The sequence below is a fragment of the Thyridium curvatum genome (genome assembly GCF_004353045.1).
Source record: "Thyridium curvatum strain D216 chromosome Unknown NODE_75_length_202845_cov_76.514972, whole genome shotgun sequence".
Taxonomy (NCBI): Eukaryota; Fungi; Ascomycota; class Sordariomycetes; order Thyridiales; family Thyridiaceae; genus Thyridium; species Thyridium curvatum.
Genome location: NW_022156830.1, coordinates 43,432 through 71,251, shown reverse-complemented (window position 1 = coordinate 71,251; position 27,820 = coordinate 43,432). Strand labels below are relative to the sequence as shown.

At 54.0% G+C, this 27,820-nt stretch overlaps 11 protein-coding genes across 11 annotated transcripts; 5 read left to right on the top strand and 6 right to left on the bottom strand.

Annotated features, from left to right (window-relative positions):
- Positions 1-45: 45 nt before the first annotated feature.
- On the top strand, positions 46-2,011 carry E0L32_009848 (uncharacterized protein; the record flags this gene model as incomplete). Its single annotated transcript, XM_031144856.1, has 2 exons — positions 46-625; positions 729-2,011. The coding sequence occupies 2 exons, from the start codon at positions 46-48 to the stop codon at positions 2,009-2,011; spliced, it is 1,863 nt and encodes a 620-aa protein (XP_030990370.1).
- A 1,278-nt stretch (positions 2,012-3,289) lies between these two features.
- On the top strand, positions 3,290-4,889 carry E0L32_009847 (uncharacterized protein; the record flags this gene model as incomplete). Its single annotated transcript, XM_031144855.1, has 2 exons — positions 3,290-3,597; positions 3,650-4,889. The coding sequence occupies 2 exons, from the start codon at positions 3,290-3,292 to the stop codon at positions 4,887-4,889; spliced, it is 1,548 nt and encodes a 515-aa protein (XP_030990369.1).
- A 1,020-nt stretch (positions 4,890-5,909) lies between these two features.
- E0L32_009846 (uncharacterized protein) lies at positions 5,910-7,555 on the top strand (the record flags this gene model as incomplete). Its single annotated transcript, XM_031144854.1, has 5 exons — positions 5,910-5,948; positions 6,012-6,140; positions 6,223-7,320; positions 7,385-7,459; positions 7,514-7,555. 5 exons carry the CDS (start codon positions 5,910-5,912, stop codon positions 7,553-7,555), a joined length of 1,383 nt encoding a protein of 460 aa, XP_030990368.1.
- A 204-nt stretch (positions 7,556-7,759) lies between these two features.
- Positions 7,760-9,053, bottom strand: E0L32_009845 (uncharacterized protein; the record flags this gene model as incomplete). The annotated part of the gene is made up of 3 exons (XM_031144853.1): positions 7,760-7,896; positions 8,227-8,407; positions 8,499-9,053. The coding sequence occupies 3 exons, from the start codon at positions 9,051-9,053 to the stop codon at positions 7,760-7,762; spliced, it is 873 nt and encodes a 290-aa protein (XP_030990367.1).
- Positions 9,054-10,303: 1,250 nt separating this feature from the next.
- On the top strand, positions 10,304-11,582 carry E0L32_009844 (uncharacterized protein; the record flags this gene model as incomplete). The annotated part of the gene is made up of 2 exons (XM_031144851.1): positions 10,304-10,566; positions 10,619-11,582. 2 exons carry the CDS (start codon positions 10,304-10,306, stop codon positions 11,580-11,582), a joined length of 1,227 nt encoding a protein of 408 aa, XP_030990366.1.
- A 531-nt stretch (positions 11,583-12,113) lies between these two features.
- E0L32_009843 (uncharacterized protein) lies at positions 12,114-14,716 on the bottom strand (the record flags this gene model as incomplete). Its single annotated transcript, XM_031144850.1, has 7 exons — positions 12,114-12,326; positions 12,392-12,568; positions 12,703-13,037; positions 13,195-13,385; positions 13,642-14,130; positions 14,197-14,477; positions 14,669-14,716. 7 exons carry the CDS (start codon positions 14,714-14,716, stop codon positions 12,114-12,116), a joined length of 1,734 nt encoding a protein of 577 aa, XP_030990365.1.
- A 117-nt stretch (positions 14,717-14,833) lies between these two features.
- On the top strand, positions 14,834-15,465 carry E0L32_009842 (uncharacterized protein; the record flags this gene model as incomplete). The annotated part of the gene is made up of 2 exons (XM_031144849.1): positions 14,834-14,905; positions 14,953-15,465. The coding sequence occupies 2 exons, from the start codon at positions 14,834-14,836 to the stop codon at positions 15,463-15,465; spliced, it is 585 nt and encodes a 194-aa protein (XP_030990364.1).
- A 1,052-nt stretch (positions 15,466-16,517) lies between these two features.
- E0L32_009841 (uncharacterized protein) lies at positions 16,518-18,257 on the bottom strand (the record flags this gene model as incomplete). Its single annotated transcript, XM_031144848.1, has 4 exons — positions 16,518-16,720; positions 16,773-16,874; positions 16,942-17,308; positions 17,367-18,257. The coding sequence occupies 4 exons, from the start codon at positions 18,255-18,257 to the stop codon at positions 16,518-16,520; spliced, it is 1,563 nt and encodes a 520-aa protein (XP_030990363.1).
- Positions 18,258-19,601: 1,344 nt separating this feature from the next.
- Positions 19,602-20,486, bottom strand: E0L32_009840 (uncharacterized protein; the record flags this gene model as incomplete). The annotated part of the gene is made up of 1 exon (XM_031144847.1): positions 19,602-20,486. The coding sequence occupies one exon, from the start codon at positions 20,484-20,486 to the stop codon at positions 19,602-19,604; it is 885 nt and encodes a 294-aa protein (XP_030990362.1).
- Positions 20,487-20,915: 429 nt separating this feature from the next.
- E0L32_009839 (uncharacterized protein) lies at positions 20,916-22,750 on the bottom strand (the record flags this gene model as incomplete). Its single annotated transcript, XM_031144846.1, has 2 exons — positions 20,916-21,907; positions 21,970-22,750. 2 exons carry the CDS (start codon positions 22,748-22,750, stop codon positions 20,916-20,918), a joined length of 1,773 nt encoding a protein of 590 aa, XP_030990361.1.
- A 695-nt stretch (positions 22,751-23,445) lies between these two features.
- Positions 23,446-26,789, bottom strand: E0L32_009838 (uncharacterized protein; the record flags this gene model as incomplete). Its single annotated transcript, XM_031144845.1, has 4 exons — positions 23,446-24,475; positions 24,530-24,894; positions 24,954-26,419; positions 26,477-26,789. 4 exons carry the CDS (start codon positions 26,787-26,789, stop codon positions 23,446-23,448), a joined length of 3,174 nt encoding a protein of 1,057 aa, XP_030990360.1.
- Positions 26,790-27,820: the final 1,031 nt, after the last annotated feature.

The window sequence follows — 27,820 nt, the reverse complement described above, 5'->3', positions numbered from 1 at the left end:
GTACACCCAGCGTACTGCGTAGTGTGTCTGCTGCCCGCCGCCGTCATGGAGCACGATCACATGCGACCACGTCCCTCCGACGACTCCTCGCAGCCGGCCTTCTCTCCATCGCCTTTTCAGCGTCTCCCACCGCTCTACGATCAGAAAAAAACGCCTCTGCCCTCTTGCCCTCCGCCAACATATGCCCAGGCCCGCGATGCACCCGCACAAGCCTCAGTGTTCCCGCCCATGCCCACCACCGAGTTAGCGCCCATCCAGCCAGCGCTGATGGCCACCCAAAAGCCCGCGAGCGACAATACTCTTCCCTCGCTGTCAGCATTGACAGGCAAGGACATGGCTTCCCCAAACATGTCGTCGCCGTCATCTACTGCCGCCGACCAGGCGGCGTCCCCGTCCGAACCTCAATTGACGCGGTGGCCTAGCCTGAATCCGCTAACCGCCTATTATACGCCGAGCTTCGCTCAGGGCGACGAGGTGCCCCTCAAGATGGAAGTCGATAGCAACACCTCCGGAACCCCCAGTGTTCTCTCGCCGGACCGGCAATACGACGGTCGTGGGAACAGCCTGAGCCTCGACGACCCCGATGTTCGCATGGCCGCCGAAGCCTTGGGCGATTTGCGGGCTGGTGAGTTGGCATTCCATCATCTACTGCCGAAGCGCTGAGTCGCCTCTCAAGCCACCCACGCACTTCCCGTTTCGCTGCTAACCGGAATGTCTGTTTGTCTTAGATTTCGTCTCTTCACCCCCAAACCGCAACACGCCCCTACGTTCTGGAACCCCCAAACCTCTCGCCGGTCAATCGTCCCGACAGTCCGAGCCTCTGCTCAACTTGTTGACGACGTCGCATCCACTTCTTGCCAAGACGATTGAAGGTACTACGTCCGCATACAATAACTCGAAAAACTTCTCTCCCCGCTTCAAGACGAGTGCCGAGTACGTCGAGACCTACCTCGGCCCCATTGGCAACACATTGGGCTCCGTATCCCGGGTCACTGGGGTTGAGGGTGGCGTCCGATGGTTCCTCGGTGGCCGGCGGCATCGCCGCGACCGCGAAACGGATAGCGACCCCGGATCGCATAAGCGGCGCAAGGTCGAAGGCAAGACAAGCAAGGGTCCCAGCACCCCTCGATCGGACCCTACGAACCCGGCTGAGGCTCTCGAGGTGGATTTGTATGGTTTCACCAAGGAGAGGAGACCGTCTCTCAGCACCATCGACACCCTCCCCGCCTATGACGACCTCACGTCGCCTGCTTATACAGAAACCGCTGATGGCCAGGGCAAGGAGCAGAGCCACGCTCTCTCCAGGGGTGGCTCGTCAACACCAGCCCCTTGGCAGTCGCGCCTCATCATGTCGACGTCGGGACTGAGCATCGCCATGAGTGAAGAGAGTCTGCGAAGCCTGAAATATTGCCTCCGATGGCTTCGCTGGGCCAACGAGCATATTGCTGGCATCATCAGCGCGCTGAAGAGCACCCTGGAGCAGTATGAAAAGGCCGAGCAGGCCCAGCCTGCAGGATCCTCGCAACAGGCCGAGCACGCTCAGGAGGACCGCCGCGAGCTGGCCGCACGCATTGTGGCCCTCAAGAGCGACGTACTCAAGACTCTTCACGACGTCATCAACACCGTCTCCAAATACGCAGGAGGCGCCCTTCCCGAGAATGCCCGCGTCCTTGTGCGCAAGCATCTCACGAGTCTCCCCCAGCGGTTCCAGCTCGCTGCCAGAACGGAAGGCCCCGCACCTTCGCAAGAAGGCCAGGGTCAGGATGCTGCCGACCAGGAGATGCGAGTCGGCGCGCAAAAGGTCCTAGTGCTTGCCAAGGAAGGCCTCGACATGATGTCCCAGGTCAGCGGTGTGCTCGATGGCACCATCGTGAGCGCCGAGGAGTGGTGCGAGCGCCTGGGCAAGAAGCGAAGAGACCAGAGAGAGCAGCTGACAGGAGGACCTGCTACCGAACCGCCTACCGAGCCACTGGCCTCTGTCGCTGTCGACCAGGAAGTCGTCATGCAATGATTCTTGGGCACAGACGGAATTTTGTGTTTCTGCATCATCGCATTATACCATGCCCAGTCACGGGTGCTTGTGTCGACGGTCCTTTTCCTTCCCGCCCATCACATACCCGCGACTGATCTGTGTATCCGCCGCTTGGCGATTTCTCCCTATCATGCCCTCATTTTGACAGATCCTTTCCTTCGTGTCTTAACCGACCTCATTCATTGTGTTTGCAGATGTTGCTGTTCTATTCGCGGGCGTCAAATATATCTGGGGATGAGTGCGCATTTCATGATCTCGTGATAAACTGCCGGAAGGCTTGGGCAATGGGTCGCCCGTTTTCTGTGCTTGGGATTGGGATATCAACTGGTACAGGGCGCGGCGAACTGGAAAGAATAATGTATTTACTGTCGAAGACAAAATCAGCGAACCAAAAACTCGAAAGACATTGTTAATGCTTGACCTGTACCTTGGTCTGCTTATCCACTAGGTGTTGTGCCAGTGACGCATGAGCTCTTCTCCATTCTCCATGAGCATGAGCCGCCAGATGATCATCACTCAGGGTAACCCCGTCCTGCATCGGTGAGCCGTGGGCCCGAAACCCGAGGCTCTTCATGCTGCGAGTGAGTAAGCCGGGAAGTATCCCTGGATCTGAATCCAGGCACCGGAAACGGTGGACGGCATGCACCGCCCGGGGGTTCGGTTCGTGGGCACGGCAAGTCCGGACAGCACAGGCAGCTAAAATTGGCCTGCAAACGATCCCGAGTTGATCTACCGACGCACAGAGCTGGAGCCGGTGCCCCCAGTCTTGGAAGCAGCTGATTGGCGTCACTGGTCTTGTCGCTGTACGGGACTGTCGGCTAGGTACCTAGCTCGAGGCACTAGGCGGGCTCTGGCTCTTGCAACGCGGGGTCGCGAAATCCAATTCATAGGATCCTGATTGGGTCCCGGCTTGGAGATGCTCCTGAGTGCGTTCCCTGGTACCCGGATCGCGTCGTATATAATTTAGCTGCAACTCTACTCTTTGAGGGGGAAGGTCGATGGAGGGCGGAGTAAGCTGACGGAGCATATTCGTACATTTTGTCTCCTCTCTGAGACACGGACATTGGATTGATATCCCTTGAGATCTCCCCCGTTTGTCTTTTAGGCATTGGATATCGAAAAGGTCTCCTTGCTCGCACGGCCGAGTTACTAACACCTTTGCGGCGCCACGGGACTGCTCCTCCAAAGCAAGAGAAAAGTACCAACCACTTCTCAAGCACAAGCATACCAGCCTCGAGGAATCCCCGAGCGTCTAGGATGGCGCTGGTCAACCTCCTCCTCTCGCCGTGGGCACTGCTCGCTGCAGCAGTGGCCCTGGTGGCCTACTACCTACTCCCTTACTTCACGACATATGGCCACCTCCGAGGCATCCCGGCGCCGTTCCCGGCCCAGTTCTCGAACCTCTGGTTGCTGTCCGTGGTCCGCAGGGGCAACAGGTACCTGAGGGTCGACCAGCTGCACAAGGAGCTCGGCCCCATCGTCAGGATACAGCCCAACCACATCAGCGTCAACGACGACGAGGCCATCCAGACCATCTACGGCCATGGCAATGGCTTCCTGAAATCGTGAGTGAAGAAGCCAGTCTTGCGTAAGATGAGTTCGATATGCCTAACACAGCGTCCGGCGTACCAGTGAGTTCTACGACGCATTCGTGTCCATCCGCCGCGGCCTCTTCAACACCCGAGACCGCGCCGAGCACTCGCGCAAGCGCAAGATCGTGTCCCACACCTTCTCGGCCAAGTCGGTCGCCCAGTTCGAGCCCTACATCCACCAGAACCTCGAGCTCTTCGTCAAGAAGTGGGACTCGCTCGCCGCCCTCGCGCCCACGAAAGACGGCGCCGCCCACGTCGACTGCCTCAACTGGTTCAACTACCTGGCCTTCGACGTCATCGGCGACCTGGCCTTCGGCTCGCCCTTCGGCATGCTCGAGAACGGCGCCGACATGGCCGAGGTGCGCGCCTCGCCGACGAGCCCGCCCATCTACGCGCCCGCCATCGAGATCCTGAACCGCCGGGGGGAGGTCTCGGCCACGATCGGCATCCTGCCCCAGATCAAGCCCTACGCGCGCTACTTCCCGGACCCTTTCTTCAGCAACGGCCTTGCCGCCGTGCAGAACCTGGCCGGCATTGCCGTCGCGAAGGTCAAGGCGCGGCTCGACAACCCGCCGAGCGCGGACCGCAAGGACCTGCTCGCGCGCCTCATGGAGGGCCGCGACGACAAGGGCGAGCCCCTGGGCCGCGAGGAGCTGACCGCCGAGGCCCTGACGCAGCTCATCGCCGGGAGCGACACGACGAGCAACTCGTCGTGCGCGCTGCTCTTCTACGTCGCGCGCACGCCCGGCGTCCTGGAGAAGATGCAGCGGGAGCTCGACGCGGCCATCCCGGCGGACTGCGACGTGCCGACGTTCGACATGGTCAAGGACCTGCCGTACCTGTCCAACGTCATCAACGAGACGCTGCGCTACCACTCGACCTCGGGCATCGGCCTGCCGCGGCAGGTCCCGCCGGGCTCCGCGGGCGTCACCATCCATGGGCACTACTTCCCGCCGGGCACCATCCTCAGCGTGCCGACGTACAGCATCCACCACTCGCGCGAGATCTGGGGCCCCGACGCCGACGACTTCAACCCGGACCGGTGGGACGGCCTGACGCCGCGGCAGAAGAACGCCTTCATCCCGTTCAGCTACGGCCCGCGGTCGTGCGTGGGCCGCAACGTGGCCGAGATGGAGATGAAGCTCATCGCGGCGACGTGGTCGCGCCGGTACAGCGTGTTCCTGCGGCAGGACTACATGGACACGCGGGAGGGGTTCCTGCGCAAGCCGCTGGGCTTGGAGATTGGGTTTTCGAGGAGGCGCTGATGCTGATGGGGTCTGGTGGTGGTCGAGATGGGTTGGGGAAGAAGGGTACACCGGTTTGGGAGTTGGGTTGGACTATTTTAGGCTTTCGGGGTGTTTGGCCCTGAAGATCGATGGTTCGTACGATTGAGCAATATATCACGTCACTGGGCGCACGAAATAGCACCTCTACCTGCTGTACTTCACACATGTAGGTATCGACTAGTAATGCATGAAAGCAATCACACCAAAGAGTAACATTGAAATGTCCGGTGCCTCTGACGCCGCCCAAGCAACCAGGGTGAACTCGCAGAGGAGCCCACATGCTCGGCCAGCTCTTATGGCACCGCAAAGTTTCCTTCCTTCTCCGCACCACCAAATCGCAGACCACACCTACGACGGACACAGTCGGAAAGCCCGGCAGAATGCCAGAGATCCAGTCGTGCCGTGAAAAACGACGGGCCGCACTGTCTAACGGGTGCGTTGAGGAGAGAAAGGAAAAGAAAGAGGAAGGGGAATTTCCCAGGGCAGACCCCAAGATATACGAATTATTTTTTAGCGGGAGGACTGGAGCACAGTCCTCGCTGGAGGGGTGCCTGATGACTCAGCATGTGTAGGCCGCATTAATCCTTCTTCCCGCCCCGAACTTTCTTCAATTCCCACAAAGACTGGACAGCAGGCACGGGCCACGCAAGGCAAACGACCTCAAGCTGTGTAGAGTGCTTGCAGCGCACGTCCCACCCCCAAAACGACCAAGTGGGCTGTCCCTTTTCGCGATTCCCTAATAATATGCCTGCGGTGAGCCTCACAAGTGGGAGACACATTGCACCGTTTCTGCCACTCGACTGTGGAGCGTCATAGCTCAGCTCTCTGTCCGCCAACGCCAAGCTCTCTTGCCTGAGAGCTCTTCGTCGCCGCCAGTACCCTGCTCTCACCTTGATGCTGTGAATGGTTCCGGCTTGACACAGCACCATCCCGCGGGCTTCAGCGCCCATCTCCATCTCTGTCCGAGCTTCGAGCCGTGTTCCTCCGCCGCCCATCATCATGGCCTCCGCCGTCTTCTTCCTCGACCTCAAGGGCAAGGTGTGTTGCTGTTCATCTCCTCTGCATTGCCCTCTCTTGCTGACAGATCGACGACGTCCATAGACCCTGCTGGCCCGAAACTACCGTGGAGACATCCCCATGTCCGCCGTCGAAAAGTTCCCTGTCCTGCTCAGCGAAGCCGAAGAAGAGTCCTCCGCCGTACCTCCCTGCTTCTCCCACGAAGGCATCAACGTGAGCATATGCCCTATCTGGAGACTACCCTCTCTCCCGTCTGGACACCTGTGAGGCTAACATAGGCTCCCTCCCTTCCAAGTACCTCTACATCCGTCATAACAACCTCTACCTCCTCGCACTCACCAAGCGCAACACCAATGCTGCCGAGATCCTGCTCTTCCTCCACAAGATTGTCGAAGTGTTTACGGAATACTTCAAGGCGCTCGAGGAGGAGTCTATTCGCGACAACTTTGTCATCATCTACGAACTCTTGGATGAGATGATGGACTTTGGCTATCCCCAAACCACCGAATCCAAGATCTTGCAGGAATACATCACCCAGGAGTCGCATAAGCTCGAGGTGCAGGCGCGGCCCCCCATCGCCGTTACCAACGCCGTCTCGTGGCGCTCAGAAGGAATCCGCTACAGGAAAAACGAGGTCTTCCTCGACGTCGTCGAGTCGCTCAACCTCCTCGTCTCTGCCAATGGCAACGTCCTCCGCTCAGAGATCCTCGGTGCCATCAAGATGAAGTGCTATCTGTCTGGTATGCCAGAGCTGCGTCTGGGTCTCAACGACAAGGTCATGTTCGAGACGACAGGGCGCACAACGAGGGGCAAGGCGATCGAGATGGAGGACGTCAAGTTCCACCAGTGTGTCCGCCTCTCGAGATTCGAAAATGACCGCACCATTTCGTTCATCCCCCCCGATGGAGAGTTTGAGCTCATGTCGTATCGCCTCAACACCCAGGTGAAGCCGTTGATCTGGGTCGAGTGCGTTGTCGAGTCCCACAGTGGCAGCAGGATAGAGTACATGTTGAAGGCAAAAGCGCAGTTCAAGAGGAGGAGTACGGCAAACAACGTCGAGATCATCGTTCCCGTGCCTGATGACGCCGACAGCCCGCGATTCCGCACCAACATTGGAGGTGTCCACTATGCCCCCGAGCAGAGCGCTATCGTCTGGAAGATCAAGCAATTTGGTGGCCAAAAAGAGTTTCTGATGCGGGCCGAGCTGGGCTTGCCCAGCGTCCGAGGCGACGACGAGCACGGAGGAGGTATGACGGGAGGTTTTGGCGGCAGCATGGGAGGCGTCGGCGCGCCTGGCAAGGGCGCCAAGAGGCCCATCCAAGTCAAGTTTGAGATTCCTTATTTCACGACCAGTGGTATTCAAGTGCGATACCTGAAGATCACCGAGCCCAAGGTATGCTCCCCCCTGCAAAGAAAGGGCAATTATCTAAGACATCATTGGCTGACTCGACACCTAGCTGCAATACCCTTCGCTGCCATGGGTCCGGTACATCACCCAGTCCGGCGATATCGCCGTTCGGTTACCGGATGCGGTATGAGGAGACATATGATAATGCCAATACTAGCGTTCACATTTGACAGTTCAGTTGCTTTTCCACGTGAAGTCGTGTGTATGCTCGAATGCCTGAAAGGACATATGCTCCACACGGAAGACCATGTTCTTGAGAGACGGTTTCAATGAGGCCGGCCTTCACCGACGACAGAAACGGAAATAACAAAGCCACGAAACATGAGGGGTTGTCTGCTTCTTATGCTCAAAAGAGTGGTGTATTTGTTTCCTGTCTCCGATATTGCGACTGATTGCAATGTCACTTCCATTACAAGTTGAAAGGTCAATAAGCAAACTTCTGAGACACAAGATCCTCGCTCAGTGTCCAGAGCTTCTCAGCGTCAATGGGATCCCTGCCCCAAGAGTGTATCTGCTTCACGTCCACCACCTTACCGTCGGTCAAGAACGACCCGTTGAGGTCTATCCAAATTTCAAGTGTATTAGTACAGCCCTATCTTAGCAGCGTGGCATGTCTTGGTACTGACCGGGAGACTCTAGACTGGGATGGAAGGCAGCGAACACGTGGGTCGCGACCCCCTGCGACGGCGTCTTCATTTCGTGCTGCGCGTTCCAGTATGAAGCATGGCCTTGAGAGCGGTTCAGTGGGACTGCGGGTTTGCCAACTGGTGTTAGCAACTATTCCTCTTTCCCGAAAAGAAAAAGGAAAGAAAGAAAAGAAAAGAAAAAGAAAAGAAAAGAAAAAGAAGGGAAAGCAAGAGGCCAGGATAATAACGACAGCGGGACCCATACCAAGTTCTCCAAAGTCCTCCCATGCGAGATTCTTTGTCAGCCCGGTCATGATGTACCCGGGGTGCAGGCTGATCGAGGTCACACCTCGCTTGCCGAGCTTCTGGGCGAGCGAGCGCGAGAAGAGCATGTTGGCTGACTTGGCCTGGGCGTACGCGAACCAGCGATTGTACGTCTTTCCATCCTGTTCGTTCCTCGTTGTCAGCACACATTCTTAGGGAAACTGTTCCAGCTCTGTCGATCGTATTTCTACCCAGGGGAGGACAACAACATACGTCAAAGTTCCAGTCTTCGAAACGGACCGGGCCCAGGCGGTAGCCGTCGCTGGCCACGTTGACAACCCTGATCTTCCTCGGGGCATCCGCACTAGCCTCGGGGGCCAGAGCCTTGGAGAGCAAGAGGTTGGTGAGAAGGAAATGCCCGACGTGGCAGGCGGCAAAGTGGCTCTCGATGCCGTCCGCGGACTGCGTGTACTCCTTGGCGCCCATGATGCCCGCGTTGTTGACCAGCACGTCTACCCGCTCGCAGAGGGCGTCGATCTCGGCCGCCGCGGCGCGCACCTTCTCCAGGGAGCACAGGTCGAGGGCGACGCAGTGGGTGCGGACCCCTGGGGCGATGCGGGCGATCTCCGCGGCCGTCTCCTGCGCCTTGTCCGCGGTGCGCGCTGTAAGGATGAAGCAGGCCGGCTTGTACTGGGCGACTATGGCGGCGAAGGCCGCTCCGAGTCCGCCTGGGCTGGCGCCGGTGACGAGCACGGTCTTGTCCTCGATCTGGGCTTGGCAGTCTGCGGCAACCTGCTCGCCTGTCGTGTCGTAATTGTACTGAGGCATCGTGTTTTTGTAGTGACACTGCTCATTTAATGGTAGGGACTTATACAAAGAAATAAAGAATTTATCTCTTCGACTGGTAGTAGACGCCTCCGAACGAAAGTTTAGTCAATAATGATGATTTATTTATTTCAATCGAGGTGAGTATTCTGGCTTGCTGTACCATCCTAGAAACCCATGCTCGCTTCATTGCTCTCGGAAATACGTCCCTAGTAGATACTGCAAACTCCGTGTTTGGAGATCCGACATGGCTGCAGGACACAAGAGCTGCTCCAGGGGGGCCTCGGCGAGAAAGGCCGTCAAAGATGTCCGGATGGACCGCACGACGGCACGGAGGTGGCGCTAGTGGGGCCGTCGATTAATTCTGACCAATTGAAATGCGACGTGGAGCCTACGGAAGTTCCGTATCACCCGTTCTCAACGTCCCCCTTCTCTTCTCTTCTCTTCACTCTCCCTCTCGGCAAAAGCCAGCAATTACTCACGGAAGTAAAGCCGACCCGTCTGGGGCTCCTAACTACACTAGCTATTGATGTTCTAAGCGACTTTGTCATGTCGGGTCGCGAGCAGACGCGAGCCGACGGCATTAAGCGCCGGGCCTGCGTCAACTGCACCGCAGGCAAGGCCAAGTGCACCCGGGCGTCCGGGGACGAATGCGAACGGTGCAAGCGGCTAGGAAAGGAATGAGTGTATCTGAAAATTATTGACAAGCGGAAAAAACCAACCCGCCACTCGTGAGTGCTCTTGGCTGATTTGAAGGTCGACTGACTCACCAAAGATGCAGGCGGGTGCATCAGCTGGAGAAGAAGGTGGACGGCCTAGTGTCTCTACTCACAGATCCTTCTCAGCAAGGTCGTTCCCCCATTCAGGGATCCCCAAACGGTAGTTTGCGGCCGCCAAACCCGGGGCTGCCAAGCATGTCTCGAGACTACCTATCCCCACCAATATCTCTTCCAAGTGGGCCAAGCCCGCAAGAGTCACATTCGCATAGCAGCCCGCAGACAAGTGCAATTGGCGATGTCATTGACCGAGGGCTTGTTAGCACTCACCAGGCGCAGGCAATGGTTCAGACTTACCGACTGAAGGCTGTGCAGCATTTTCCCTTCGTCGTCCCCCCTCCCTCTGCCACCTTGGAGTCCCTGCGCCGCGATCACCCTTTCCTACTGCTTGGTACTCTATCGGCAATGACTGTCCATGACTGCTCTAAGCAGAGGCAACTAGGCGAAGACGTGCGTTTGTAGATATACAACCACATCATGCTCGGCTTCGAGAAGAGCGAAGACCTACTTCAGGGGCTCTTGGTCCACCTCGCCTTCTACCAGTATCATCTGAGGCCTCAGAGACAGCAAATGTTGCTAATAACGCAGCTTTGTGTAAACCTTGTCTACGATTTGGGCTTGGATGACCTTCGTGGTTTCCGGCGAGGACTACAGAAAGAGGGTCCGCAAAGTGGTGTTGACATCTGCAACAGGGCAACGGAGGCCCGACTGTTGCTTGGAGCATACTATCTTGCTGCTGTGTAAGTTGGTACTAGTCACCTTTTATAATTCAAGCTTATCAGAGGCATACAGATATACCAACAAGCTCAAGAAACGAAGCATAATGCCGCACACGAAAAAAATGACGCACGCAGCTGTATGGTTAGCAGAACAACAGCAGTATCCCACAGATGGGTTGATACAACACCTTGTCGCCACGCAGGAGCTTTCGCGTCGTATCCATGACACCTTCTCTTACGATAGCTTGGACAACGCTGAACCAAGTGCAGAAGCTATTACCTTTGCCATTGTGAAGAGCTTCTTTCAAGAAGTTGACAGACTTGAGAAGGTCGTTCCGTCGTATTACAAGAACAATGGTACACTTGAAAGACCCCATCCAACGCCTGAGATCGGAAACGCTGACACTACGAAAGTCACTCTGGCAATGGAATTTCCTGCGATGCGGGCAATGGCCCAAGAGGCCACACTTTATGAGTTATTTTGGACTACTGCAAACTCAAGCCAGGCTATCTCACCAACGAGAGCCAACCTGCTCTGGGAGTCTATCCAATCTTATAAGTCCTTCGTCAGCGGCTTAACCAAGTACGATAACGACGAGGCCTTTTATCTTACCTTCGCCACGTTCTCCAAGCTGTGCTCGGTCCTGGCATGGCTGGCGAAACTGGTTGATTTCGCGCTTGAATCTCCACCAGACTCGCAGGATTGGAGGGGTACAGCAGGAGCAGCAACTATAATTTCGCATCCATGTGAATTCATGATACAGGCTGATACAGAGCTACCGCATTTGCTCCGGCTGACCCAACACAAGCTCAACGCCATGGCTAAAGGAATTGTCAATAGATCGAGTGAGCCGGACTGTATGACGACGTTTTCCATCCTAGTGGGCAGCGTACTCTCTGGCTTTGACAAGCGCATGGGACAAGTCAACGGTTCGTTGAATGGTAGTTGTGCGGCAGCCCCTGTTACGGCTGAGGGAGTCATCCCAGACTTTCATGTTGGGCAGAGTGTGAGCCCCGCTCAGGCTCCACTCCCATAGAGAAGAAAATAGACGTAGAGACGAGGATCTCCTCAGTAGACTGTCGTCATTGCATGAGGTATAGATCCGAGACTTCGCTCAGACTCCAGTCCATCAAGTGTCGAGGAAGGACTGACCTGATCATAAAACCCTAGTGATATGCATCTTGGCCAATGCGATATTTCTGATCAATTCAAAACACCCGCTAGATCAGACACCAGGTAACAGCTAAAACATATCACCCCTATCTGGTTAGGCAGCACGAAGGAAGCCAAGTGTACCTCAATGTGTACTTGACCTTCATAATAGTATCAGGAATTAGACATTATGTGCTTGGTACGAAAACTAGACTATGTAATTTTCTTCAATCCGCTGCTCTCGGTATAACACCGAGCTGTGTTCATCCTCGCACTGTCAGCCGAGTGCTTCCTCTTAACGAAAGGATGATTGATATCAACGTCCAAAAAACAAGAAAAAACAAGGGAAATACAACATGCTCCTTTGGAACGAGAATCCGATGCTGCGAAGAGAGAAACTTTCTGAGGCCAACGCTCAATCCTTAGGCTGCTCCTCTCCGTAGATAACCTCCCAGAGCTGCTCCTCAGCAACCCTAAACTCATCCTCCGCGCCGCGGTATACGGCAGATCGCATGCGGTTCAGCACCGAATTGATGTTGGGCACTTCGAAGAAACCAACACCCAAACGAGTAACCGTATCCTCCACTGCATGCATGAGAGCCTTTAATTCATTGACAGCGCCTGGGTCCTGTATGACAGAGTCTGGCCGGGCTATCTTGAATGGCCGCTCAACATCTAGGTCAGGCGATGTACCGGCACGTTTCGACAGGACAGGGCTGGTCGCGACGTGAATAGTCGAGAGCGCTTTGAGGATGCATCAAATCCCTCGGCGTCGAGCTCCACCTCCTCGGTCTCAGCCTCAAGTCCAAACTCAGTCAATGCGTTGGCCAAGTCGACGTCATTCTCGGGGACATTCAGCCATTCCATCGGCTGAGCAGATCATCTTCGAAATCGATATTCAAGCTGTAGTCGTGAGACTCCCAAACGTATCGAAGATTCGCGGGTACAGCCCCGAGGGGTGTACCTGGGTCGTAAAATTTGTCCGGAATCGAAACACTACGGACCAGCTCTTTGAGCCATCCATAGGACTTGGAGGGAAAGTTAGACTTCAACCAGTTGGAGATGCGAGCCTCGATGAGTACGTTGTTCCGCGAGTTATCGCGACCTGCAAGAGTCGTGGCATCTACAGACCAGCCGGTTTGCATAGAATGTCCATGGAGCTTATGTCCAATTGCAATGCAGAGTGGGTGATACCAGTGTACAACCAGAGGAAGACCAAGAAATTCCCGGTATTCCTGGTGCCATGCGATCTTCTCAGCACTGGTCGAGAAGCCATCCACGAAGATGGTGCAACGGGTAACACAGCTCTGGAATATTAACTCCAGGAAAAGGGTGAAAGCTGTATCGGTAGTCGTGCCATGTCGATTGCATCCTTCCTTCAGTCGACTGTGTCGCGCGCAGACAAAACTCCAGGCTCTGGAGGGGCAGGTTGGACGGGAATTCAAAGTCGTAATACTGGTTTCAATCGGCCGTTGTTATGATAGGGAGCAAATCACCACGCTTCAAGCCGCCCTTGGCTGTCTGTCGACAAAGGTGCACATCGTCAAAAGATGGCAAGACCACTTTGCTGAACGCTGAATGATCTGGCTGCGCGAGACTTGTTCCAATGGCTGCTTTGAATGCATCAACTTTGCCAGTCTCCGTGTTGAAATAGTTCGTCAAGAATCGAACCGACAGGCGAGTTGTCCTGTTTTCACCAGATGAATCCGCATTGTGGGCTCACAGAGTATGACTGGTGCTATGGCCAGACTGAACGGTGGCTGTACCAAGATGGCAGTGTAGGCAAAATGCATCATGCCGATGCATGCCCTTCGACACCAGTTTGGTAGTGGAGGGCTTGGGGCCGACACTTGATCAAGCTGTAACGGCCATCGATTCAGTACTTCGACTAGCCTAGAACAAATCTCCTGAACCGTGTCTCTGGACTTCAGACCACGACCCACAGAACCAAGAAAACGGTCGTCCTCGCCTTCCACGTCACAACGGTGAGAAGGTCGGCTAGTTCTGGTGGAAATGTAGGGTCGGGAATGGTGACGTCCCGAGAAACGAAGCGGAGACCCTGAAGTACCGAAATGGTCCGTTGGAGCATCTCTCGGTCATAATCGGCGAACACATCGGAGGCTTCGAGCGGCTCGAGGACTTCGGTGGGCACATTCTCCGGCAAATGCTTGCTCGTTGGCAAATCTGGGTATGGCTTCTGAGGTCTAGCTCGGATACCCTTCGACCGACGTCGCTGGCCGCTCAAGTCTTTCTCTGGGGTGAGCTGAGATTCGCGGCCTTCGCTGATCTCATATAGAGCATCATCTTTTGATTCGACATGAGCTGGACTGGAGGATTCATTACGATCCTCGGATGGTTGAGAGGGAGAGTCGGAGGGATCTGACGATGGCATGTACTCGTCGCCCGAGTCGTCTTCGCTCTGACGAGGCATGCTACCGTGGAAACGGAGATCAGTTACTGGACGGGTGGAATCCGTTTCTGTTCTGCATTGAACTCACTCTGGAATCGTGTCAGGTGGCAGTAGCGAGACTTCGTAAGAACATGCAGGAGTGATGTGATGGTGATGCCGAGCAGTGGTGGTGCCGAGCGGTGGTGATGCCTGGATCTGGATGAAGGTCTCCAGTGGTGTGAGAAGGAGGTAAAGCAGGAGTGATGTGAGGGTGATGCCAGGCAACGGTAATGCCTGGATCTGGACGAAGGTCTCCAGGGGTGGGAGAAGGAAGTAGATTTTTTGAAGCTGAAATTGAATAACGCGCCCGAGTTCTACGCGTGTTGTTGACTAGCACGTGTTGGGTATTTGCACGTATCGTTGATTTTATGTCAATGACTCACTTATCTTGGGGCACTCGTCACAATCATGTCAATTTCCATTTGCCAGCCAGACCAGAGGTAAAACCGGTTGCATTGCCTACCCAGGAGCCTTCATAGCATCACCACTCTGGTGCTCTCCACGGGTCGCTTTAGCCTCACCACCTGCAGACCAGTCCGATCTGCTCCTCCGTCTTTAAGAGTCCGCATCGTGTTCTAGATTCGAATACAGTGGCGGCATTAAGCAAGCCAGTAAGTATCATCGTATCGTTTTTGCAGTGGACCTTCACTGACGGAGTTCTCAGAAAACTACCATATCCATCCACCATGTCAGGCCTTAGCGACAAGTTCATGCTATTCGATGCTTACTACGAGAGCGCTTGGAATACGGCCGAGCTGGTCAATACGACAAAGCCAACGACATCTGCAAATGGCTCTTACTTCAGCAGGACCTTGGCCTGAATCATCAAGCTGGTGCTCACTTTTTGCTCGCCCATTCACCCGACTGCTACGTCGAACATGCCCGAGAGGCGCTCCGAATTTACGAGAAGATCAAGACACATTGCGATGGGGATACGAAGTGGGCGGAGGAACGTGTCGCAGCTGCAGAGACACTGCTCAGGGAGGCTGAAGAAGACAAGAAGAAATATTCGGAGCCTATGACGGATGAGGAGTACGACCAGGCAATGATCGAGGCCTCTGATGCAAAGTATCAGGCCGACCAAGCCTGGCCTCACCTTGTTTCCGAAGACGAGGAAGACGACGTGGAGGAGAGACAGGTGACGGCTGATACCCAGACCACTCAAGAGTCTGGAGTCGAGGACTCTCAGACCACGAAGGAATTCCAGTCGACCGCTATCACCCGACACGACACTCCTCTCAGTGAAAAGTACATCCGTCAGGACGGCAGCCCCTACTTTCCACTGGAGTCTGCTATGTGTCGGCCTCGTGCTTCTTGATCTTGGCTTCTTTACTATTACTCAGCCAGGGCTGGGCTGCCGTGGCAGTAGATGCGAACATACTTCTTCCATCGTGCATCCATCGTGCTTTGCTAGGGTTTCCCTTTGGTCGTCAAAGATCGGCCTCGGTCCAGGATCCCTATCGTCTATGGATTCTACTGCTAATACAAGTCCAAGTCCCCTTTGTACTTTATGTGTTTCGATAAGCGGCTCCGGGTGGTCGAAGGGATCAACTGATTCCTGACCTTCTGTTTCCGGCACAACAGGGCTCGACAACGGTATCTTAGGTACCTAGGTAGTCTCCATGGAAGTCCTGCTTTCTGGAGACCTTCAAACCCATCAGGATTGGCAGGAACACGACGAGAAATAGTGCTTACATGCATGCTCATCATCCGAAAGCAAAAGCCGTGGCTTCCACCCACACACCCCTTAATCAATGGCCTTGGTGATCAGACCAATATCCATTTACATCTAGTAATTCGCAAACTAAACTAGCATTAAGGCTTCTCATGGGTCTCACCGCTACCCAGTGGGGGTCAGCCGAAGGGTCTTCAGGCCATTGTCGTTAGTCATCTTCACTCTGACCACGCTGGCGGCATGGCAGATCAGGCTAAAGTAGCACCGAACGTGCCCGTCCATCTCAGCGAGGAGCATTGGAGTGTAGCCGTGAAACCCCCTTGGAAAGCATCGATGATGGGGTACACTCCCCAATACTACCCCGAACACTTCGTCCCCCGGCAGCTCGGGTTTTGAAACAATGCAGTCGTGCCCTGGGTAGAGTTTGCAAGACAGTTAGACGTGGTAGTCCTGCCAAGTCATGACCCGGAGACGCTGCAGCTGTTGAGGGAACGGAGGATTTATAAGCCCCAAGCTGAGACAAACATAATGGTAGATGAGTGAGGGAAACTACCAGATAAGAATGGTTGACTTTTCTATTCATTGTATACATAGAGGTCATCCATATGCCTCACTTTGAGATAATTTACGTTCTCCGGCTGTTACAGCTGGGCAACCTTCGCGTGAACCAGGGGTCCTGTCCACCATATAATTACTCAGCCCTCATTGATCCTCTTATCGATTCCTTCAACTTGAGCAACATCGACGCTACTTTTCTTCATTGCTAAATTATGAGCCTGTTCGTGGATCGTGCACACAAACGTGGCGAATTGGCGTGTTGGGACCTTCTTTTCAAAGAGTTCATCAATCTCTTCCAGCATTCGTCCCTTCATCTCGGGGAGCATGAAGTAGAAGAAGACTGCCCTGAAGTCAGACAAAGGATTAGGAGAATCTCACGGCGGTCGACTTACTATACGTTATAAGGTTGGATGCAGCCCAGATCCAGCAATACCTTGCTCCCCAGCCCATGGCCGTCGGGTTGATGAAATAAGGTGAGCAGAACGCAACGAGCCCTGCAAATCGACCCCGTTAGAAATGGAACGCCCCGAACGTGCCATTCTGTCATACACGGTGACTTACAAGCGGCGAGGTAATCGATGCCGGTGGCAAGTGAAAGAGTGTACACTCTCAGCCGCGAGCTGACTACTTCGGCAGAGATGGGCCAAGACATGGCCCCAGCAAACCCACTATAGACAAATTGATAGCAGGTAGAGAGACCAGTGAAGGCCTTGGCGGATGCTTCAGACCCAGGTGCAATGGTGTCAGCAATGGCGATGCCCAGCATAAAGATACCCGCACCGCCGGTGCCAATAAGCATCATGGATCGTCGACCAAGCCATTTGTAAGAGCAGTAGATAGCGATGATCGTGCCGCCAATGGCGGCAATCAAGACATATATCCCCATGATAAATGGGTCACCGATGCCTGCTTGCTGATAAAAGTATGTCTGTGAAGATATTTCAGCAATTTGATAAAAGAACAAACAAAGACTTTGGACAGCGTACCCCATAAGCGATGAACAGCCACAGTCCTGAGGAAGCACGGGAGAGGACGATGGCGGTACAGATGATCGTGCGGCGCCTATCTGTTCCTCTGAAGATGTCCAGAAACTGTGAATTGGATGCCATCGCCTTCTCTTCTTCGATGCCGCGACTAATTTCAATGAACTCTTCTTCCAGGAGCTGTGGACTCAGCGAATTGTCCCGCAGAATAGCTAAAGATCTTTCAGCCTCCTGGGACCGGTTCCTGAGCAATAACCAACGCGGGGACTCTGGAACGAAGAGCGAAATAACCGATATGAGGGTCGGGAAGAAGAACAAGCAAGCCAGTGGAATTTGATAGCAATGCTTGTTCATGATGTTCTTGACCCCATTGCAAATCACTGCGCTTATAATGGCGCCAACGCCAGTCATTATGCCAAATATGCTCGACACAACGGGTCTTAGATGAGGAGGTGTAGATTCGGCGATGTAAGAATTGGCAAATGTGATGAAGAAGGCATTTGAGGCACCGACAAAGGCTCTGCCGATGCAGACACCGGCGATCGAAGTTGAAGCAATCTGCACCGAAGCACCAATGAAACATATCAGAGAGCCCGCCCAAATCGCAACTCGACGGCCAAAAAACCTGCCAAATGGTGCAGTAAAAAACACACCGATCATGGTGCCAATATTGAGAAATGATGTGATGAGCTGCTGGTTGGTGGTCGTGATGCCCCAGCCAATCTTGAGCTTCGGGTCTCTGTACCCAAATACTTGCAAGAAACCTGGCATGGCCTGCAAATTAGCGATGACACCCGCATCAAAGCCATACTGGAGATTGGCCATGGTCATGCCGAAGCACATGACGAAGCATTTCCAATTCGCCCGGAGCGGCGTTTGGCGTGTGTCAGACATAGTGATTGACTTGGGCTCTAAGATCAAGATTAAGCAGAGTGTGTAGGGAACACCATTCAAACCGAAAAAGTTGTCGAGGATAGCAAAGAGGTTCGACACGGCCAACGAAGGGGGGTTTCTGGAATCTTAAATGCTTACATGTGCCGTGCCGCAATACGTCTTCGTTAACAATTGCCGAGAAAGCCTGTGCTGCGAGCATACGCGCCGATCCAATGCAAAGAGCCATGTAGAATGGAGTAGAGTCTACCTTGAAGTGACACTGACGTTCTGTATGCACATCGTAGCAGCACCTACCCCCAGATGAAGCTTGGCTTTCGGGGCCAGATTTACGGTTCGCTGAATCTGAATCGCTCTGGTGGAGAATGAATGCGACCACCCTAACCTGTATCAGCCATTCGGAGGGCCTTGTTTGGTCAGATACAACGGTGTTGTCTAAACAAGAAGGCGTCAACACGGATCAGGGATAGGTAAGTGGTCTACCCCAGACTGTCTCCGCTTGTGACAGTTGGGCAAGCCCGGTTAGTTTGCGGGGGTTTTAACGGGGTTGCCAGGACCTAATCATCCACTGACAGCCCCCCAGGCAGATCTTGAGAACCAAACCTTGTCTTTCTGGCTCCTTCTGTCATATTTTTACCCCTCTCGACACAAGCACCGCTAAGTGCGACTGCATGACGACCCTCACCATTGTAGCCAGTAGCTGGGAGCAGCCCTGCTTAGGAATTGAATAAAATATTCAGCAAGCGGGGTTTGACACCACCATTCGTACCAGGGACACTCGACAGCTTTCGACAGCCACCATGTTTAGATGCTCTTGAACAGGTTTAGATCGGCTTCGCGTCCACATTCAAAGCATGGTGAGGCTCGAGGATTGTGCGAGCGAGTTACTGGATGCCTGGCTCCATAGGCAACACATGCAATACTTGACGGAGTCACCTTGCTTGAGACATTCACTTAACTACTCCGAACTTCCAAGGCCAACTATTGAAGCGGAAGGAAGACAGGTGGCGGCATGATAGCCTTTGTTCTGTCGGGGGAAAGTAAGACAATGCCAAGTTCGTATTGATGTGATCAACGCCCAGGAATTATGTTACAACAAGAGGATGATATCCTTGGAAACAGACACCGGAACGGGCGCTTAGTAGAGGGCTAAAACAGATCAAGTACTTGTGTTGCACCTGCTATTCTTCTCGGCTAATACAAATAGTCCCGAGTAGGTCAACCACCCCGGTAAGTTAATACATGCTCTGGTTCTTTTGCCACTTGTATTAAGCTTCGAAAGTGACATCCCATCTCCGCACACACTGTGATAGGGTAGAGGACTCGCTTGTAATGGCAAAGTTGCTTTCAATCGCTCTGCGCGATAGTCTTGATCACAGCCATCATGTCCTCCTCTCCCAACCCTGCTTCGGTCGCCTTCCTAAATAGGTCGTCGCATACGTCCATAAGAGGTGTTCGTACCCCCTCTTTTCTCGCAGCCTCGACGATGATCCTTGTGTTGCTGTGATAGCAGTTTTTGATGTGGCCTTGAGGTGTCCAGTCTTCATTGACCAGCTTCGGCATCTTCATTTTCAGATACGGGGATACCAGAGGACCGGCTTCAGTTGCCCGAGCAAAAGCATCCAGATCCAAGCCCTGGGCTTTGGCAAAGTTCACAGCCTCTGCCAGCCCAACAGCCATCGTGATCATGAACAGATTGACGGAATACTTCATCTTCAGCGCTGCACCTATATCTCGCCCACAATAGACGGTTGCCTTGGTCATCAAGTTGACACAAGGCTCGATACGGTGTGTAACGTCCTCATCCCCCGCCACCAGGCCGACAAGTTGTGCCTGCTCCGCTGGTACTTTGCTCCCACTGACAGGCATCTCCACGAAAGCCGCACCTGCGTGCTGGATCTGTGCTGCAATATCCCTACTCTCCTTGACGCTCACCGTGCCCGTATTGACGACTGTCTTGCCGCGCAACGACTCTCGAAAACCTGCTGAAGCGATGACTGATTGCAGTGCCTTCGCATCGGCGAACATTGCAAAGATGATTTCGGCATCCTCGGCGACGTCAGCCGGTGTTTTTGCCATCCGTGCACCAGCGCTCTCGAAAAGTTGGGTCCTTTTCGCGCAGGCTGTACGGTTCCACGCGATCAGTGGGAACTCGCGGGCCATGTTAAGGGCCATGGGCGTGCCCATGATACCGAGGCCAAGAAACCCAATGCGCATCTTCGGTGTAGGCATGTGTGAGAATAGATTGCCAAGGAGATAATAGGGAACGAAGCGATGGGCGAGGACAAGATGCAGAGACTTATATGAGAGGCTCCTATCTTGTTTCATAGCACTCAAGCTGACACGTCAGCCTGGAAAGCGGTGAGACCCCGAGGACGCTTGATGCTACCGAATCTGAAATTACCGTAGCTGGGTAGTGGTCTGATCATTAAGGCCGTTTAATTGAGGGGCATGGGTGGAAACAACGGCGGCTTTTCCTCTCAGACTGTTAGCATGCATGTCAGCACTATCTCTCGTCATGATCCTACCAATCCTGCTGGATTTGAAGAGCTTTACAAGGTCTACAGAAAAGTGGGACTCCCATTGATACTAGATACAGTTTCCAGGCCCTATTCGGTAGCAAAAGAGGAGTGTAATATTCTGGAACAGGAAGGTCAGGGATCAGTCAAAGACTGATCCCTTCGACCACTTAGAACTTGCCCGGATCCGTTTGCCATAAATATAAAAGATAAATGGGACTGGTATCAGCAGTGCGGCAAAGCCACCGACGATACTAGATCCTGGACCAACGCCGATATTGTGATACATTGGACCCACCACCAAGGGAAAAGCCCCAGCAAAGCATGATCGAAGAAATGTGTTCGCAGCTACTGCCGAGGCAGCGTACTGCTGGAATGTGTCCACCAGGTAGTTCAGTGCGGCCTGGAAAATGGTAAAGAAGCCTATACCAAGAAGGACCAGGCCGATACATGGCAAAATCCAGTGGAAATTGGGACTCGCGGTCCAGCCGGTCAAGAACTGACCTCCGCTGAACAGAACAGAGCCAACCATCATTGGCGGCAGGCGCTTTTCTGGCACTGCACGGTTCCCCGCCGCGTGATAAGCCTTGTTGTAAAGAGTCTGGTTATAGACGTTGGCAGCGGCACCGCCCATGGCGCCGAGCAGGATGGACAGAAAGGGGAGCGTAGCCACGAATGGGCTCCATCCACGAATCTCGCCAAATATGATGGGGATAGCGCCTAGCTGTAGGTAAAGGATACCGTAAGTGAAACTAGAATACAGCGCGACGAGGAAGCAGATGGGAGTGAAAAGAAGCTGGATCGGTCGGATGAGGAACTTCTTGGCAAGCTCTTTGATGCTGACATCCCACTCTTCGAACTTGGCATGCAAAGCCCAGTTGCCCGTATCGTGCCTTAGGCGTCGGCTCTTGTAGACGAGGAGTTTTGGAGGATAAGACTCGTCAATGAAAATGACGGCGATGACGAGGACGAAACTTTGAAGAATGCCGGTGAGGTACTCAGTCCAACGCCACCCTAGGGATGGTGCTGCGGTCACAGCCGCTGACACAATCGGTCCTAGTACCGGACCACCAACGACAGCCATTGCGTATCCTGCCATTGCAATTCCTCTCCAGGCGGGCGAAAAGAGGTCACCTATACTCCGATATTAGACATTTGGACAAGGATTTGAGACTTGGACTGTGTAGGTCACCTACCCAAAACCCCCCCGGTGTTGGTGACCGGGGCAGACGCGAAGAAGGCACCAAAGAACCTGGTAATCATCACAGTCTGCAGATCCTTTGCCGTGGCAGTACCAAAACTGAAGCATATAGCCACCACCATCGGCAAAAGAACGGCGATACGCCTGCCAAAGACCTCGCTCAAAGGAGCCCACAGTAAGGGGCCAATACCGAAGCCAAACAAGTACAAAGTAGTGCCCAAAACAGAGACCTGGGTGCCGACGTTGAACTCCTTTGCGACCGCTTCGGTGCCAGCAGAGTAGGCGGAAGAAGCCCACGTACTACTCATCGTCGTGAACGCATACAAAAATAACGTTAGCACCTTCTTGTGAGTGACCCAATTCAGGGGATGGTAGGGATCGTTGGGTCCGTCGAAGTCAACCAGGTCGGCCTCGCTTGTTTTGATATGGGACAACGGATGAGTGAATTGAGGCACCGGCCGGCTACGGATGCGTGATATGATGGTCTCGCGCCGCGAGATGGTCCTTTGCATGCCGGTTCCAAAGCCGGCCGATGAACCAGCGTGGCCTTGGAGACGGGCAGTGGGTGCGCGGGATAGGCTTGGCCGCATCTCGTCTTCTGTTGGCCGATGTCCATCGTTGTCTGTACTCGGCTTCTCATTTCCATTGGCAATGGCACTGGCGGGACGAGACATAACGCTGGAGTCGCTTGATGACTCGATATCACCGTTATCACCGTTGCTGTCATGTGGCGAGTCGTGGTGACGCCGGTCTCGCTCAGTCCCGCCATGGGCCATGATTGGTTTGTAGTCAGGCGGTTGCCCAAGTCTTGTCTGGATCTGTAATCTGGCCGAATGCCAAGAGATCTGAAGGCGGGACTGACGGGACGACTAAGTTTTCAGGGGTAAGGATAAGCTGGAGGATACCGAAGGAGGTGCGGCGGAGATGCAGGCTGAAATTATGTACGAGACGAGGGTCGAGGAGCGAGAAGTTCCACCACAACAAGAAAACGGACGTCATAACAAATCCTTGTACTCTTGCGTGCTAAGGCCGTGGCGTCGGCAACTGGCCGTGGAGACTTCCCGATTTCGGATGGCGGCAATTAGGCTCTAGACGACTATTTCCGGCGCTAGCTCGGTCCAAGACGGAGACGCGTCCACATGCTGTCCCGTGAGAAGCCGGAGCCACACTGGTGGTGCAGGGAACATGTTACCTAAGAGCTTTAGGGGGTTATTCTGTGCCGCAAGGCCTGAGTCCTCTCATATCTCGCCTTACGGAGTACCTAATCAACCTTGCTGGCCAGAGGTCAGCACAACGACGTACTGCCCAAGATGAACAAATTCCCCCAAAGATGCTTTGCATTCCTTATGATCTTGGCAACATTCCCTTGATGTCTGGTTGCTAAGCGTTTGCTTGCTTGGCGCAAGTTGATTCATCTGATCTTTCATTCACCATTCAATATAAGGACATACAAGGAAATACAACCCGCCTTCTAGAACCCATCACTCTCAAACGTATCATCATCATATACCTCCTGAAGATCCCTCAACTCAGTATCGCCAGCGTCTGGCAGCTCGGCATAATCAGGGAGGTCAAGGGTGCCGTCGGCAGTGAAGTATTGGTCGTCAAATGCAACGTCAAGTGGATCAGCATCATACCGCTCTGACGCACCGGCATCGTCAGCAGCCCATGCACCGTCCTGCCTTGAGGTGATGTCGAGAAAGAGGAGGTAGCACTCGTCAACCTCGCCATTAGTGATACTATATTCCAGGTCAGGGGAGCGTAGTAGTTCCAGCCCGGCTTCAATGTCATCGCCGATCAAGTAGATCTTGGCGCCCTGTCCGTCACCCTTGTATGTGCAGACGGCGGGGAAGAAGATGTTGCCCTCGGGATCGACGGCGGCCAACATGCTAGTATTTGCGTCGTCGGGCGAGTAGTAGAAAGGCGTAAGAGCGACGTAGACGGATGTTCCTGGGATGTGCGTTTCCTCTGCTGTTCTCAGGCGACTGACGTTCAAAAGGGACATGGTATTTGCATAGTAGTGCAGTACCTCGCCGGTGGGGGTTGAAATAACGGTGTTGTCAAACCCGGCCCAGAGCGTGGTGCATGTCTGGTAGAAGGGCAAGTCGTTCTGAGCGGACTTCTCTTGAAGGTAGACATTGCCATCATTGCACGCGGCAAGCACATACTGCCCACTGGACCCTTGAAGCCCGAGCGTACTGAACCAGAACCCATCGAAGTCGCTTTCGTCTAGATCATAGGGGGTCGACGGAAGTGAAGGACCATTGAACCCGAGATCTTCGACTTCTTCAACTATAAAGGGTGTAAGATCGTAAATCTGGCTCGAGCTAGCCCCACTGGTCGCTTGAAGTTTCTGAAATGCAGTGGTGCTGGGCAGGGTAGTGGGCGTCTGCGAGGCAGCGCTGCTATTGGAAAGGTCGCGGCGTGCTCTGGGCTCCTCAAAGCCAATGTGACTGCCAGACCAAAGATCTGTCGATCGCTTCGTGGTGCTGACTTTTTCTCTGTACGAATTGCGGTTAGAAGGTACACTGAAGGCTTGAGGGAAGCGCACTTACCCAATACAATATGAAGCGAGAACATAGTCCTTGGTCTCGTAAATTGTCCAGTTCTTTTGAATGAAACCGAATCCCTTAGCAACGGCGTTCACATCATTCCTTGCACTCAATGTTGTCGAGATCCCTTTGCAACCGTTCAGTGGTGTCAGACCGGCCTCGATACCCTTAGATGCGTTATTGTAGCTGACGTAGGCAGAGATTGCAGCTGCAATTTTGATAGAGGGCATATCTTCAATGCCGATAGTGCCCTTGCAGCGCTCACAACCATTGAAGGTGGTGATGCCGAACTCTAGGGCGAGCGGCACGCCGAACTGCACCGCGGCGTTGATCTCGCCGTCCGCTCTGAACGATGGCTTGAATTCGGGCTATGGAAAGGTTAGTCAGAAGGTCTATAGGGGATTGCATAAAAACATCGAGTTCATACCTTGAAGCCCCGCGACACCGTCTTGCCTCCATCCCTGAAGTCATACACGAAATGAGCACGTGCAATGCTCACATCTGCTCGAGCCAGCATTGTTCCAGTCATGTTGAGGTTGTACCTCAGCTCGGTGCCAACGGACAAGATTGGGCCCACGGTGATGAACCCTAGCGTAAAAGGCGATAGAGGAATGTCCCACAAATTCTTCCGGAACTTGTCTTCGTACAAGTACTGCGCGTAGATACCCAATCCGAGGCCGACTGACATGTCGAGGTTGGCTTCAAGGAAGCCTTCAGTGATGCCTCGAAGAGCCTGTATGGTGACATTGCCTTTGGTCTTCATGGATCCCTGGATTCCACACTGAACGCAGTAGATGTTGATGAAGCTCGCCCTTTTGATAGTTGTCTGTTTCTTGCCGCCTACGGGCAACAAGTCTTTGGTATCGGGCAGTGTGCCGATAGTCTTGAGGAGCACTGCACTATCACCCCAAGGGGTCTTCACGCCCTTAGCGTCGCCTTTGGGCTTGCAGGAGTTCTTTGTCTTCTCGGAATTCCCGTTCTTGGCGTCCTCCTCACACTCCTTTGCAGGACGCGGAAGCAACAGCTTGTCGAAATCCTTCTCAAATGTGTTGGGCTTTCCCAGCACTACGTTGACTGCCAGCTGCGCCGCGGTTTGATAGACATCAACGATCTGGGCACTGATCTTTGCTGCTGTGGTCCCAGCCTTCTTTATGTTTGCTCCGAGGGCCTGGGCGGCTTCCTTTGCAGCTGTGGTAATCTGCTTGATGCCTTCCTTGGTCTTGTTGGCGAACTTGCGCACGGAGCTGACAACGGAGCTCCACACAGCCCAGCGTCTTTGAACAGAATCGGTGATCCATATATTGTCGACATCTTCCCTGCTCAAAACCGAACTATAGCCAAAGTCGCTGGTATTGAAGTAGCCCAGACCACTGTCTAGGTCGTCGTCAAAGTAAGGTCCAAGGCACGCCGTTGGGAGGCCGTACTTGGTGTCGATAGGAGCCACGCAGGATGAGGTGCTGCTTGGGGCGGCTGATGTCGTTGCTGTACCACCACCACTTGTCTCAGAACCACCTCCCGAACCACCAGGGGACCCGTAGCTGATGCCGCCCAAAGTCCCCCACCACACGTTGACTTCAACGGTGATCTCTTCGATGGGCCGAGCTTGTCCGAAGGCGAAGCATGATAGTGACCCAGCATCAAAGACAATCTTAAACGTATGGTAATAGCACCGTTGGCCAAGGTGATAGTCGCCACAACCCTCCGTGTACGTGACCAGCACCATCTCGCCAGCAGTCCACTCTGAGAGGCAGTGATCGAAGGATGCTTTGTCTGCAAAGTGTATGATCAAAACTCCATCTCGTAATTCGACGCTCGCGATCAATATTGAATGGTCAAGCACAACCGAGGGGCATTTCCATTTCGGTGTCGCTACGGCGAAAATCCCAGCCTGGTCTGGTGCATTCAGTCAGCACTTGCCCATCCTTAGGACGAGCGGGATGCGATGATTACCTGGTTGGCTTTCAACAGCATAGTGGATTGGGGCGCCAGCACCGGCGCATTGGGGGGTCAAGTGCACGATATCGTTCAAGTCATGATCATCGTGGATGACAGGCAATAGCGTGGCCAGTGGACCAGCCGTGGTGGTGGAGGAGCAGGTGGTAGTCGACGCGGCAGTGGAGGCAATGGTCACAGTGATGGTCGCATTGGCTGCTGTGTTCTGGACAAAAGAGTCGTTCCTCTGAATCTGAAAATTTCCTGGACCCTGGGGGCGCGCAAATGTGCCGCCCAGCGTGAAAAGAGTGATAACCCACGAGGGCCTCATTGTTCAAAAGGCAGCGACCGGTCGTGACCTCTGCCGAGGAAGACAAATGAGTGACTGAAGGAAGAGCAATCTTCCCAAGGAACGGCGGGGAGATAGATAGAGCGAACACATCGTGCGACGATGCATTCAAATGGCCATGCGCATATTTATATTACAAGAAGGTCGCGTCGCGCTCTGTATCCTGCCCTGCGTCTGCCTCGAGGACGTTTCCGCCGCTTCCACCACGTGCGCCCGACTCGCGCATTTGATTTCACTGCTTTCTGCCCGCTAGGGACGCCATTTAGCATTCCGTGCCTGTCGCATTCTATCAGAATTAGACGTTGTCCCATTGAAGGTCACCCCTACCAATCCGCGGTAAGGCTAGAATGATCCAAAGTTAAGGAGAACTCCACTTTAGGTTGGTGTCGCGCGCTGTCACATTCCATTGAATTTCAACCTTGGACTCGCGACGAACGAGCAGATGTGCGCGAAATAATCCGGATTAGGCAACACGTGGAATTTGCGCCAAAACCTTTATGTCCTGGGCGAGCTCGTCGTCTCTGGGGACGAATTGTAGATGAGCAGTCGAACGTCTTCGGGAAAGGTTCACCCGAGACGATCCGGCCTCTTGGGCATCTCGTCTATGCTTTCTGAAAATACATTAGCGCAAACCACGGAGTACTCTTGACGATGCAATGTGGCGATTGCCAAGAAACGCTTGTACGATACGCTGTCTGCCAGGAATGTGAATAAGGACTTGACGGCGCCTTGCTCAACCGGTGGTGGTGATACGCTTTGTCTTCAAGAATGGTAACTGAATTGACAGGACTTCCAACCCCTCTAGAGGTCTAGTCACAGAAGAAAACCGCCAGTGTCTTGTATATTATCAGAAATACAGTGGAATGATATGACACGAACCTGGGGTGGAACACTGCAAAAGATGAAAGACTACTGATATCCTTCCTAACGTCTCGACAAGCTCCTCCAGATCATATAGTTTGCCGGTGGGCAAACCGACATCGGGATGGTTGTAGTACGAGCCGGTGAGCGAG